The sequence below is a fragment of the Marmota monax genome, unplaced genomic scaffold (genome assembly GCF_021218885.2).
Source record: "Marmota monax isolate L192 unplaced genomic scaffold, Marmota_monax_Labrador192_F-V1.1 WCK01_AAM20220418_F8-fsc00004, whole genome shotgun sequence".
In the NCBI taxonomy this organism is placed as follows: domain Eukaryota; kingdom Metazoa; phylum Chordata; class Mammalia; order Rodentia; family Sciuridae; genus Marmota; species Marmota monax.
This window is the reverse complement of record NW_026692881.1, coordinates 11205701-11219205: the sequence shown is the minus strand read 5'-3', so window position 1 is coordinate 11219205 and position 13505 is coordinate 11205701. Positions and strand designations below refer to the sequence as shown.

General features: G+C 37.5%; 1 protein-coding gene across 1 annotated transcript in view; it reads right to left on the bottom strand.

The window, feature by feature from the left end:
- Positions 1–8969, bottom strand: part of LOC124096538 (cytochrome P450 2C55) — a 38022-nt gene extending 29053 nt beyond the window's left edge. The window contains exons 1-3 of the mRNA XM_046450484.2: positions 8617–8969; positions 7344–7506; positions 7048–7197 (exon numbers count right to left, since the gene is read on the bottom strand). Coding sequence (XP_046306440.1) covers positions 7048–7197; positions 7344–7506; positions 8617–8784 — 481 coding nt within the window. The 5' untranslated portion in view covers positions 8785–8969. The remainder of the gene's footprint in view (positions 1–7047; positions 7198–7343; positions 7507–8616) is intronic.
- Between the last annotated feature and the right edge of the window lie 4536 nt (positions 8970–13505).

Sequence of the window (13505 nt, the reverse complement as noted above, 5' to 3'; positions counted from 1 at the left end):
TGATCCTGGTGAGCAGCGACTTCTCCTTATGATGGTCTCCTCAGCAGCCATCAGTGTCACCCCAGGAGAATCCTCCATTGGTTCCTGACCTGATCACCATGGTCTGAGTGAGTGTGCATCTGCTGGACTTAAGGCCTAGGCTTGAGACTTTAGATCTGGCACTTGAGCTTAGCACGCAGAGGGAATGTCTGTAATGAGTCTGTCATGATTAAGTGTGTTTGCAGTGTGCTTAGAATTAACTTAGAATTGTTTGCTTTGAATTAATTATGTCTATTGCAGTGCCCAGCATTAAGGATTGTCATTTTCTTTTTTTAAAATATTTTTTAGTTGTAGTTGAACACAATACCTTTATTCTGTTTATTTATTTTATATTTATGTGGTGCTGAAGATCGAACCCAGCACCTCACACGCACTAGGTGAGCACTCTACTGCTGAGCCACAACCCCAGCCCCAGGAGTGTCATTTTCTTGATTAATAACCGATAGAGTGGAATTGTATTGAGTGATTTGAGTGAATAAAGCATTGAAAAGGGGCAGAAGCGCATGGACGTTCTTTATTTCTCCCTCTCAACTGCAAAGTCACACCTTTGCCCATTGCAAAGTATGTTATTACGAATTTTAAATTTGAACATCATTTAGGTCTATTCCATAATTTTACAGAAAAGAAAATGGGAAATTTTTCTTTTTTGAATGGGCAACATTTAAATAAAATTTCTGTAACAAAATTAGCCAAAAAAAAAAAACCTTTATATGTAAAAGCCCCCAAATATGCATTATAGATATAATTAAGGGGAATTTGAATGAAAAGTGTTATGAAGAAATAATAGGGAATTAAATAATAGAAAACTGTTTAGTTAACAACTCTTATGTCTGGCTCTTTTTCAGGTGAAATCCTAGGGCATTAAGCTTTCAAGAAAAAAATTCTTATTTTACTTTGGAAGATAAGGAATAATTTGAAATTTCTCTCTGTGAATGTGTTTGCTTCACACACAAAAAAATCTGATTTTCAATCTTTCCCTTCATTTAGAAAAAAACTTAGTATATTTTAGGGTAATTTCAAGCTGGAAATCAATATGTCATAGATGAATAGAGTTTGCACTGGGGGTAAGTAATTACCATAAAACCTCTAACCCCAAACTAAATAGTTTTAAGATGCTCCTGGGATCCTGTTTTTGCTTGGATGTGCTGAAGACAAAAAAGCAGGAGATCATAACCATTGAAAAGACTGGTAGTTATTACAGTCCCCAAATAAAAAATGCCAGTCCCCACAGGGCCAATTTCCGTCAGGAGGCAAAAGAAGCAAGGGGAAGTCATGGAGCAAAAACCTCATTGGAGTTTGCAACAGAAGGAATGAGTGAAGTAGGGTAGGTACACTGTGTATCTCATTGGATAATCTGAATAATTTCAGTGGGCTCGGGACTATAGAGATCATCAATAGTTATTCCATAGCTGTCCCTGGGATGATTAAGAGCAAGGAGAATGTAGCTTCTCTGAGAGTGATAGAGGACCCCTATACAGCTTCTCTCATGCAGAAATCACCAGTGCTGTGCCCCCTTGCAGGACTCTTGACCTCAGCATTCAAGGAGGACTCTGGCTCCTGACAACCAACTCCCAAAGTACTAGGGCTTGCAAGCACCTTAGCACCGTTGCAGAACTCCCAGATGCCACTCCACTCCACTCCACGCAGGACACTTAGATGCTACCTACCCTCAGGAACTCCAGCCGCCACTCCCCTGTGGACCCCCATCTACCAATAAGGGGATCCCTGGGTCGCCTCCATCTGGTGACTCAACTCCGCAGCTACTGCCATAGTCCCGTCCCCTACATGGTAATCTGTATGCACCTGGGGACATCTCACAGGCTCTGAAGGCAGCCAAAGCCACAGTACTGAATGTTACAGAGCTCATTTCTGAACACATCACACAATGCCATTGCCCGGCTCTCCCCACCCAACCCAAAACCCTAACCCTAACCCTAACCCCAACCCCTAACCCCTAACCCTAACCCTAACCCTAACCCTAACCCCTAACCCTAACCCTAACCCTAACCCTAACCCCTAACCCTAACCCTAACCCTAACGCTGGAAGCAGACCGCCTCCATCTTGGCTTACCTTCCTCACCATATTTGGTGGAGGAAGTTCCCAGATCGGAACTCCAGCTGGCCAGGTGCCTACTTTCCAACTCCCCCCTTTTCCCCAGCACAGTAACTGCCCAACACAAAACAGCTCTCAGTGGTACAGGTGCACAGTGTGACCCTGGAGCAGCCCCTGGAAGCCCTGGTGAGAGAGGTCCCTCAATTGGGAACTACTAAGGGAGAGGGAGATGGGGCTAAAGTTTAGAGACTAATGGAGAGATCAGGAACTGGGAAATCTTCAGGCAAGATAAAGGGAGATAGGACCCAATGCTCAAGTCATATGAGCAGACCCAAAAAGAGAACCATGAGGTGTAGTCTCCCTGTAGGGACTGGCGGGACCCACTCCTCACTTCCAGGCACCCTACAACAGGACCAGTCTTTCCACCCTGGTTACCTTCACCATTCTGAGGGAAGAGATATCAGCTAACAACAGACAACACCACCTATTGGATGAGAAGGGAAGCACAAAAGATACTGCTCTCTAAGATATCAACAATCCTGGTTTCTTCCTTGGAGACTTTTTTAATTTTTCTCTTTTTCTTCTCTCCCTCTATCCTCCTGGCCTCACATCCCCAACATATGTGAAACCAAGTACTTTGCATGATTTAGGATTTTGAGGACTGGGGCATTTGAATAATACACTATAGGTGTGTTGTATAGGCCTTTTTTTTTTCTTTTCTTTTTCTTTTCCCCTCCAATTGTTACTATTTTAACATCCTTTATTTTTCTGAATACATATGTGTGTTTGTTTTATGTACTCTACTGACTTCCCACTTACTTGTCTACCCAAAATTACTTCCTCTCTATTCTCTTGCTACTAATCCTCTTCATTAGATTTCTCTTTCACACTTCCTAAGATATATTAACTCTACATCCTCACATACTACCTCCTCAGCATATTGTCCTATGTCTCACCCCCAGTTCATTGTCCACCTTTTCAGAAACTGTAAACCCTTTTACAAACTTACTGATTATATTATAGATAATAATATAATTCAACATTTCTGTACATTGACCAAACTGTAAACATCTTAATAGCAACGAATTGTTCATAGGTGGTATATTGTTGATAGTGGAATCTGTTAATGTTGTCCTTCCCCATAAAGGAGAGGTATTGGAACCATACAGAAGCACTATAAGCCTATAGGGTTAAAACAATAACACCCCAGGCCCACAGAGCTAGAAGGGAAGACACACGAGCAACATGAAAAGACAAGGGAAGAAAGTGCCCCAAACAAATCAAGAAAATACATCATTAGCATCCATGGCCAGCACAGCAGATGAAACGACAGAGAAGGAGTTCAGGATGTACATAATTAAAATGTGCATATCATCCTGTGCATTTAAGGATGATAAAAGAGAGCAAATACAGGCAGCAGAATATCATTTTGACAAGGAGCTACATGAACAAATACAGAAAGCAAAAGATACTCCAACAGGGAGATAGAGGTTCCAGAAAAAAAAAAGAAAAGAAACAGAAATCCTTGAAATGAAAGCAACAATAAACCAATTGAAAGCTTCACCAACAGAGTAGATCACTTGGAAGACAGGACATCAGACAATGAAGACAAAATATATAATCTTGAAAAGAGCATAGACCACATAGTAAAAATGGTAAGAAACCATGAGCAGAACATTCAAGAAATATGGGATAGCATAAAAAGACCAAATTTAAGAGTTATTGGGAAAGAGGAAGACATAGAGTTCCAAACCAAAAGAATGAACAATCTATTCAATGAAATAATTTCAGAAAACTTTCCAAACATGAAGAATGAGTTTGAAAACCAAACTTAATAAGCCTACAGGATGCCAAATGTACAAAATCACAACAGATCCACACCAAGGCACGTTATAAAGAAAATGCCCAACATACAGAATAAGGACAGAATTTTAAAAACCACAAGAGAACAAAATCAGATTACATATAGGGAGAAAACAATTTAGGATAACAGCATATTTTTCAACATAGACCCTGAAAGCTAGAAGATCCTGAAAAAACATATATCAAGCTCTGAAAGAAAATGGATGCCAACCAAGAATCTTGTATCCAGCAAAATTAAGCTTTAGATTTGATGACAAAATAATCTTCCATGATAAATGAAAGTTAAAAGAATTTGTAGCTTGGGCTGGGGATGTGGCTCAAGCAGTAGCACGCTTGCCTGGCATGCATGCGGCCCGGGGTTTGATCCTCAGCACCACATACAAAAACAAAGATGTTGTGTCCACCAAGAACTAAAAAATAAATATTAAAATTCTCATTCTCTCTCTCTCTCTCTCTCTCTCTCTCTCTCTCTCTCTCTCTCTCTCTCTCTCTTTAAAAAAAAAAGAATTTGTAGCTAGAAAACTGGCACTACAAAACATCCTTGGCAAAATATTCCATGAAGAGTAAATGAAAAACAATAATGAAAATCAGCAGAGAGGTAGTACCCTAGAGGAAAAACTAATCAAAGGAGAAAACAAGTAAAGTTAAATAACAAAAATAAACAAATATGGCTGGGAATACAAACCATGTCTCAATAATAACCCTGAATGTTAATGACCTAAAATCACCAATCAAAAGACATTGGCTGGCAGAAAACAAAAACAAAAACAACAATATGCTGCCTCCAGAAGACTCATCTGATAGAAAAGACATCCACAGACTGAAGGTGAAAGATTGGGAAAACTCATGCCACTCACATGGACTGTGGAAGCAAGCAGGGGTTTCCATCCTCATATCAAATAAAGTAGACTTCATGATAAAGTTAGTTAAAAGGGATGAAGAAAGACATTTCATACTGCTCAAGGGAACCATACACCAACAAGACATAACAATTATAAATATATATGCACCAAACGATTGAGCATCTTTGTTCATCAAACAAATTCTTCTCAAGTGAAGAGTCAAATTGACCACAACACAATAATCTTGGGTGACTTTAACACATCTCTCTCACCATTGGATAAATCGTTGAAACAAAAGCTGAATAAAGAAACTACAGATCTCAATAATACAATCAATAACTTTGACTTAACTGATATATATAGAATATTTTATACTTCATCAAGTGAATACACTTCATCAAGTGAAAACACTTTCTTTTCAGCACATGTGCTGAGAAGAAAGTGTATTTAGACCATTTTAGACAATGGTCTAAAATAGACTATATATGCCACAAAGTAACTCTTAACAGATACAAAAAAGTAGAAATACTACCCTGCATTTTATCAAATCATAATGGAATGAAATTAGAAACCAATGACAAAATAAAAATTACTCCAACTCCTGAAGACTAGACAATATGCTACTGAATGAACAATGGGTTGCAAAATACATCAAGGAGGAGATTAAAAACAACAATAAGTGTTGGCGAGAATATCAGGGAAAAGGCACACTCATATATTGCTGGTGTCACTGCAAAATGGTGCAGCCAATATGGAAAGCAGTATTCAGATTCCTTGGAAAACTGGGAATGGAACCACCTTTTGACCCAGCTATCCCATTCCTTGGTCTAGACCCAAAGGACTTAAAAAACAGCATACTAGGGCTGGGGATGTGGCTCAAGCGGTAGCGCGCTTGCCTGGCATGCGTGCGGCCCGGGTTCGATCCTCAGCACCACATACAAACAAAGATGTTGTGTCCGCCAAATACTAAAAAATAAATATTAAAAAATTCTCTCTCTCTCTCTACCTCTATCTCTCTCACTCTCTCTTTAAAAAAAAAAAAAAAAAAAAACAAAACAGCATACTACAGGGACACAGCCACATCAATGTTTATAGCAGCACAATTCACAATAGCTGAACTCTGGAGCCAACCTAGATGCCCTTCAGTAGATGAATGGATTAAAAAAATGTGGCATTTATACACAATGGAATATTACTCAGCAATAAGAGAAAATAAAATCATGTCATTTGCAGGTAAATGGATGATGTTGGTGAAGAAAATGCTAAGTGAAGTTAGCCAATCCCAAAAAACAAATGCCAAATGTTTTCTCTGATATAAGGAGGCTGACTCATAGTGGGGCAGGGACAGGGAACATGGAAGGAATAGATGAATTCTAGATAGGGCAGAGGGGTGGGAGGGAAAGGAAGGGGACAGGGGATTAGCAAGGATGGTGGAATGTGATGGACATCATTATCCAAAGTACATGTATGAAGACATGAATTGGTGTGAATATACTTTGTATACAACCAGAGATATGAAAAATTGTGCTCTATATGTATAATATGAATTGCAATGCATTCCACTGTCATATATAATAAATTTAAAAATTTTTTAAATTAAATATTTTGTAGCAGCCAAAAAAAATAGTTCATTGTTTACAGGGAACACAATAGATGAGTCCTGCACTAAGAGATGCCTAGGCAAATAAATCACAGAAAAGCACCACTCCTGTCAGAAATTGCAGGCATGGGTCATAAAACAAACCCAGACATGTCAGCGAGGCTGATGGAACAAATATGAAACAATTAAGTGACAGCACATGTCACTTTCTTATGCTCCATAAAGATGTGATGAGGTCATTCCCCATATCTACTTGACAAGTGCTCCCTGATAAAATGCTCTAGAAATAGTTGATCCACAATTACATGACAGGAAAAATGTTAGTCTTTAATGACTTTTTTTTTGTATTGAGTCTCAGAACTTTCTGTCTTCATGATATATGGATTTGAAAACAAATAAATAAGCTGGGGAAAATGTAGGGTTCAATGAGTGTTTTACCTACACTTCATTCATAGTCATCATGAACAAAAAAACAAACATACAAACACGAAAGCCCCATTGGCTCCCTGCCTCACACCATTGCCTCCTCCCCATGAGAGATAGAAATCACCACCCAAGGATGAAATATCCGGCCACCCCTGCAATGTTTGGAAGGACCTCATAAGAGAAGACAGCAGTGTGTTGAGGTGAATAACATAAGAGTCACCCACCACTGTTCTTCCTCAACTCCTCCACAAGGCAGCGGGCTTCCTCTTGAACACGGTCTTCAATGCTCCTCTTTCCCATCCCAAAATTCCTCAGGGTCATGAGGGAGAAGCGTCGGAGCTCCTTCCATTTTGTTCCATTGCTGAAAATGACTCCTAACAGAATGAAATATAGAGAGAAATCCAAAGCAAAGAAGAGAAAAATGACACAGGGCAGCCAAGATCTGTCTGAAGAGCTCAAATCTCATCCCCAGGACCACTGCCTGAAACACACTTGCACACTCATGCACATTCACACTCACCAAGTTCATTATTAAGTCTTTCAATTACTGGGAAAGTGCCTCTTCCAGAAAACGCCTCTCCTAGATCATCCAGGGCTTCCTTCACAGCTTCATAGCCATGCACCACCACCATGGGCTTCCTGCCCAAATACAGTGTAAACACAGGGCCATAGACTTTTGACAGCTGGAAATAGGAAAGAAATGCAAATATTAGCAAGTCATAATTTCAAAATGTTCATGATTCCAACTAACATTATTATGTTGTTGCTATTTTTATTCTACCAAACACAATTTTCAATCTTGCTGAATTTTATACATAAATAAGATGGTAGTTGTTGATTGTTACAGCCGCCACATACATAATGACTCATTTGCCAGGAAATTGTCAGGGAAATTACTATGTGAACGGTCACAATTAATCAGTACCTTGAGACAGATTTATTTTACTGTTTTACAGGTAAAGAGACTGAGGTTCAAAGACTTTCAGATTCATTTCAGTTTCCCATAGCTAATAAACAGAATATCCAAATTTGTCAACTTCTGGTACCTGAGCAATTTGTATCAGTCACCAATGCCTAGAATAGCTGCTGTTGGACACTGCTTGAGAGTCACCTGATCTCCATTTTTAAACATCCCTCCAGATGATTCTAATGCATAGACCAGTTTGAGATCCACCAATATTATTAACTCGGGAAGAGAGTGGTCACAACAGAGAAATATCAGGACATGAAGCATTCCATAGAAGGACAATTCCTTCCACACTGGACATTCATAGGTCACAGACAGGAACTCTATGCAGTGCCCAAAAGCATTCTGATGCCACTCAGCTGGCTCTCATAAATTCTTTCTTTTATTCACATATGTTTTTATAGACCCATAGGTATTTCCTTGACAACAGATAAATTTGCTTCTGTGGAGAAGTTTATCATGGCTAATCTAAACAAAATATACACCATGTTCAGTAAAGGACTTCTTGAATAAAATCTCTAATCTCAAAACATTTGTGCTATCACTTACCTTCAGGCAAAAAGTCATAGCAAATGACTATGAATCAAAGAAGCTTAGTACTTTATCATTTTGAATCTACCACACAATTTAATTATTTCTCTCCTAGCAAAATGCATTATTATAATTTCACTTTATTTGACAGTGACAAATCAAAACTAATAATCCACAGGGAGTATTTGCCTTATAAAAATATCTTTTAACAATTTGCCTCCATTGGTATATTTTATTTAAAAGAGTGAATTATTCATCCTTTGCAAGCCACTGAAGGAGCACAAAGCATACTTACATGCGTTAAGGATTTGCTGATGTTCTTAACATCTATCTGCAGGATATTTCCAATAATTGGGAGAGGAGTAGGGCCAGGAGGGAGCTTCCCCCTCCCAGAGCTCTGTCTCCATGCTGAGAGGAGAAGCAGACAGGAAACACCAAGGACCAAGGCCACGACTAGGTCCATTGAACCTTCTCTTCTAACTGAAACAGCTGTGAGCCTGCAATCCACAGCTTTTATAACACTCCCTGCTAACTTGTGGCTCTTTGACACATAAGTGGCCCATGAGCTGATTGTCCTTTAATCTCTCTTCTGAGTGGACTTCGACCCATGGAAAAAAACATGAAAATAAGGTGTTCCCTACACTTGCACTCCTTCCCACAGCCCCACCCTGGAGACTCTAGCGTACCTAGTCTGGGGTGAATCCTAGGTACTATTTTTAATGTTTTTAAAACACCCCATTGTTTCCAACGTGCACCCAGAATTGAGAACCAATGAGAAAAATTTTTTGTTGAAAAATTGTTCAACCTTCTCAATTCTTAGACTGACAACCAGTTGGAAATTTCTGACATTTAGGTCAATCCATGTGTTTTATTCCTTGCATGTAAAATAATGATTACCCAGTCATGACTCTCAAACTCTTCATACCATTACTCTTTTTAAATATTTTATTCTGCTGTACTAACATTACAGTTGCTTAAACAGGTAAGAGCTATTATAAGTCTTGAATGACTGAACATGTATCAAGTAACTAACTAATATACATTTCTTTTACTAATAAGTGCTTTCTAGAGGAATTGAAGACAGAGGTTATTATTATTATTATTATTATTATTATTATTATTATTATTATTTTACTTTTCAAATAAGGAAAGCAGAATTTGAGAGAACAAGAGACCGTCCGTGTCACACAGCTCAGAGGTGGCGGCAGAACTGGGATTGGAATGAGCTCTTCCAGTGCCAGTTGTGGTAGGCTATGGCTTCCCCACAGCTGCCTGGAGAACAATTTTAGCAAAACCGAAAAACTTTAGTTATTGTGAATATAAACCACCCACAAGCTGTTCACAAAATAAAAACCATACACTCTCTAGTGAGGAAATCAGATAGGGTTTCTCTCCTCTCTATCACTACAGAAGGAAAACTTGCTTAGTGCAATGGAGGGAAGAACCAATCTCAGAAAATTTCGGAGGAGAAAAGAAGGAAGATGATAGAACGAACAATAAGCATGTGCTTTGGTGGTGGGTGGGGGAGACAGAGACTATCTTTCAATAGTACACACAGCACAGAAGGACCCCATTGTGCAAACCTGAACAGAAGATGACATTCAGTGGTCATGAGGGTCTAAATATCGGTGAAATAATGTACACCACTAGATCACTAATGGCAATGCTCATACCAAAAAAAAATTACAGACAGAAGAACACGGAGGTAATGGCAATGCTTGTATAAAGTAAAATTACAGACAGAAGAACACGGAGGTAGGGAAGTCTTTAAGTGCACAGCACAGAATGTCCCCAACATGTGGACCTGAGTAGGATAAGATATTTAGGGGTCACCAGCATTTAAAATTGACTGGAATGATATATATTATTAGACAGGTAATGAAAAAGCTTATGCAGAGGCTTGTTTTCTAACAATATCATCACATTCATCCTAAATTGACTAGTGCAGTTATTTCTAAGCACCTTTAATTTTTAAAAAATTAAATCTGTGAAGAATTAATTACATAAGGATTTATCAGTCATGTTTACAGGGATTCTGAGGATTTACAGAGGATTATCACACCTGTCATATCCCTTTTGATTCTCTCAATTTCCTTTGCCTAAGATAAATTATTCTCACTGTGGAGCTGAAGAGTTGGGCCTTGGAGATGCATTGCCTTGGCCAAGGATACAGAGACTGTAGGAGGGAGAGCTGAGGCTGGATCCCACCTTCCCGACTCTTGCACCCTTCCCTCCACACCAAACATTCACTTCCACGGGATTTACTAACATCCACATGTCCTTTGATTCAATATTTCATGATTCACTCTCAGACTTTCAAAATAAACATTAATTTAGTTAATTATTACACTACAAGTTTATTAAAATGACACATCACATTTATTAATCAATTCAACACAGGGCTTAGTGAATGCTTTATGCAGGGCAAAGAAAAACAGTAATTTGCTGCCTTACTCTCATAGCTCTAAACTCTATCAGAACCACAGTAACTCCATTTAGAGCCATCGTTTCATTCCTTGGGGCAGCCCTCTCCACTGAGTTTGCCCTATGGGCTTGGACTTTGAACCTCCAGAACTGTGGGGGGAAAAAACAAAAACCTCTTTTTCATAATAGACTCTGTTAGGTATTTCTTTACAGTGATGAAAAATTAATGTGGAAATAATAGGCATGGTCTTTGGTGGTTTCTGTAACATCTTCACAGCAATAAACACACCCATTGTATTGATATTGACTCTAAACCAGATTTTCAAATAAAGGAATGAGGAGTATTTAGAGAAATGGCTAATTGCAGAATACAGAGAGGGAACACACAAATGAGTCTCAGAGACTTTCAAAATATATACTAATTTAGTTAATAATTACATAATTAATTTTATTCCATAAAAGTTATTTTTCCCATGATATTGTTATGGACACTTGGATTGTTTTCAGTGTAGGACTATTTTGAATAGTGCTAATATAAACATTTCTATTTATGTCCTTTGGATATCCCAATGGAGTGCATTTGTGTTCAATACATATCTATGAGTGGAATTGCTGAATATGCATATATTCACTCTAAGTAATATTGACAAAAAACTCAGATTATTGAACCAATTTTTAATTACACTCTAAGAATGCCAGTTGCTACAAGTTATTGACAGTACCTAGAATAATCTGTCTTTATTTCATTTTAACCATTCTGGTAGATTATATCATTGTATTTTATTTAAGTTTTAATTTGAATTTCCATAAAATTTAATGCTACTGGATGTTCCTTTCATTTATAAAACTCTAGGTATTATATATATATATATATATATATATATATACACACACACGTGCATATATATACACATATGTATACATATATAGAGAGAGATTATATATATATATATATATACACATAGAGACACACACAATTATATATATAATATAAAATAAATATATATATTTGTATACACATACACATATATGCCTACAACTGGATTCATTTTTTTAATAATCACAACAGAAAAGAAATTGTTACTATATACAGGGAACTTTTTGCTTGAACCATTTGAAAATAAATTAATAGCTGGGCACAGTGGCACATGTCTCTAATCTCAGCAGCTCTGTAGGCTGAGGCAGAAGGATTGCAACTTCAAAGCCAGCCTCAGCAAAAGTGAGGTCCTATAGAAACTCAGTGAGACTCTGTCTCTAAATAAAATATAAAATAGGGCTAGGGATGTGGCTCAGTGGTCAAGTCCCCTGAGTTCAATCCCCAGTGTTCAAAAAAAATGGGTAAATTAACACCATGTTCCCAAAGACCAGAAATCCAGAAATATTTTAGTGTATATTTTATTTAAAAAAAGGTTTTTTTACTGTACAATTATACTCAAAGTATTAAAATCAGGAATTAAGTATTGATATATTGGGACTTTCTAATCCTTATTCCTAATGGTATTTAATCAATGAGTTCCAAAGATATCCATTATATTCCATTAAAAACTTAGTAGAGAATCCAGAATCATGTTATAACTATTTGTCACATCTTTTTAGAAGACTCTAGGACACTTCTTCAATCTTCACTTACATGACCTTGACACTCTTTAAGAGCATAGACTTCATGTTTATAAAATGCCCCTCAATTTGAATTTATTAATCAGTTTCCTACTAATTAAATTCATCTTAAGAATTTCTGGAAGAAAGGTCACCGTATGACATTTTCTTCCCTTTCTAGGTGATAAACAATTGTATCTATTTCATTAGGAATGTTTATTTGATTAGTAGGTTCAGATATTTCTGGCAGAATTCCCCACTTTATTCCTCTCAATTTTGTTCTTTGGAAGTATGCTGTCGAAGGATTCTTTTAAATTCTTTAACTATCCCACATCAAATTTTCAAGCTGGTCATTTCTCTGAATCAATAAGGAATCAAGGATTCAATTGTGTCAGTGGGTTATAATCCATTATTATTATTATATATTTGGGTGCTCAACTTGTCTCCTAATGACTATATTTTGTGCCTTTTTCCATGTCACCAATAATCCTTAAACAATTCCTTACTTTGGGAGGCAGCAACATACTCTAGGCTCATTTGTATGTTCCCTCCCCCTACTTTGCAAGTAGCCATTTCTCCAAAGAGTCTTATTTTCTTTATTTTAAAATCTGATTTGGAGTTAATAACAGTGCATTGGGTGTTTTTATTGCTTATGAGGATGTTACAAGATCCAGCACTTCTCAGGAAACAGAGGTAGAAAATATGTGCATTGAGAATACAGCAAATCTCTTGTGGAGAGAGAAAATGAAAAGGTAGAATTCTATTCAAAGGAGAAACAGACATTGGCCATTATCAGTAAAGGCAAATCATGGCTTGCTATGATTTGAGATCAACTTATCTTGTATACATAGATATGATAAATTGTGGTATAAAGGTGTATTAAGAATTATAATGCAAAAAATAATAATAATAAGAGAGCTCATGTAAAAATAAATAAATAAATAAGATTTGAGAAGTTCAGATGAAAATGACTCCATGAGCTAAGAAATGAAGAGCAAGAGACCCACAGAAAGGGTATCAAAGTTCTAGGAAAAAGTGCTCAAAAGGGTCATTTTCTCATCTCAATGGCAAATTCTGTCCCAGGAACTAAAAGCTCATGATTGTTGGTTGAGAGCTTGAGAGGCTAAAAGAAACTTCATATGAGGACAGAATGTGGCAGACATG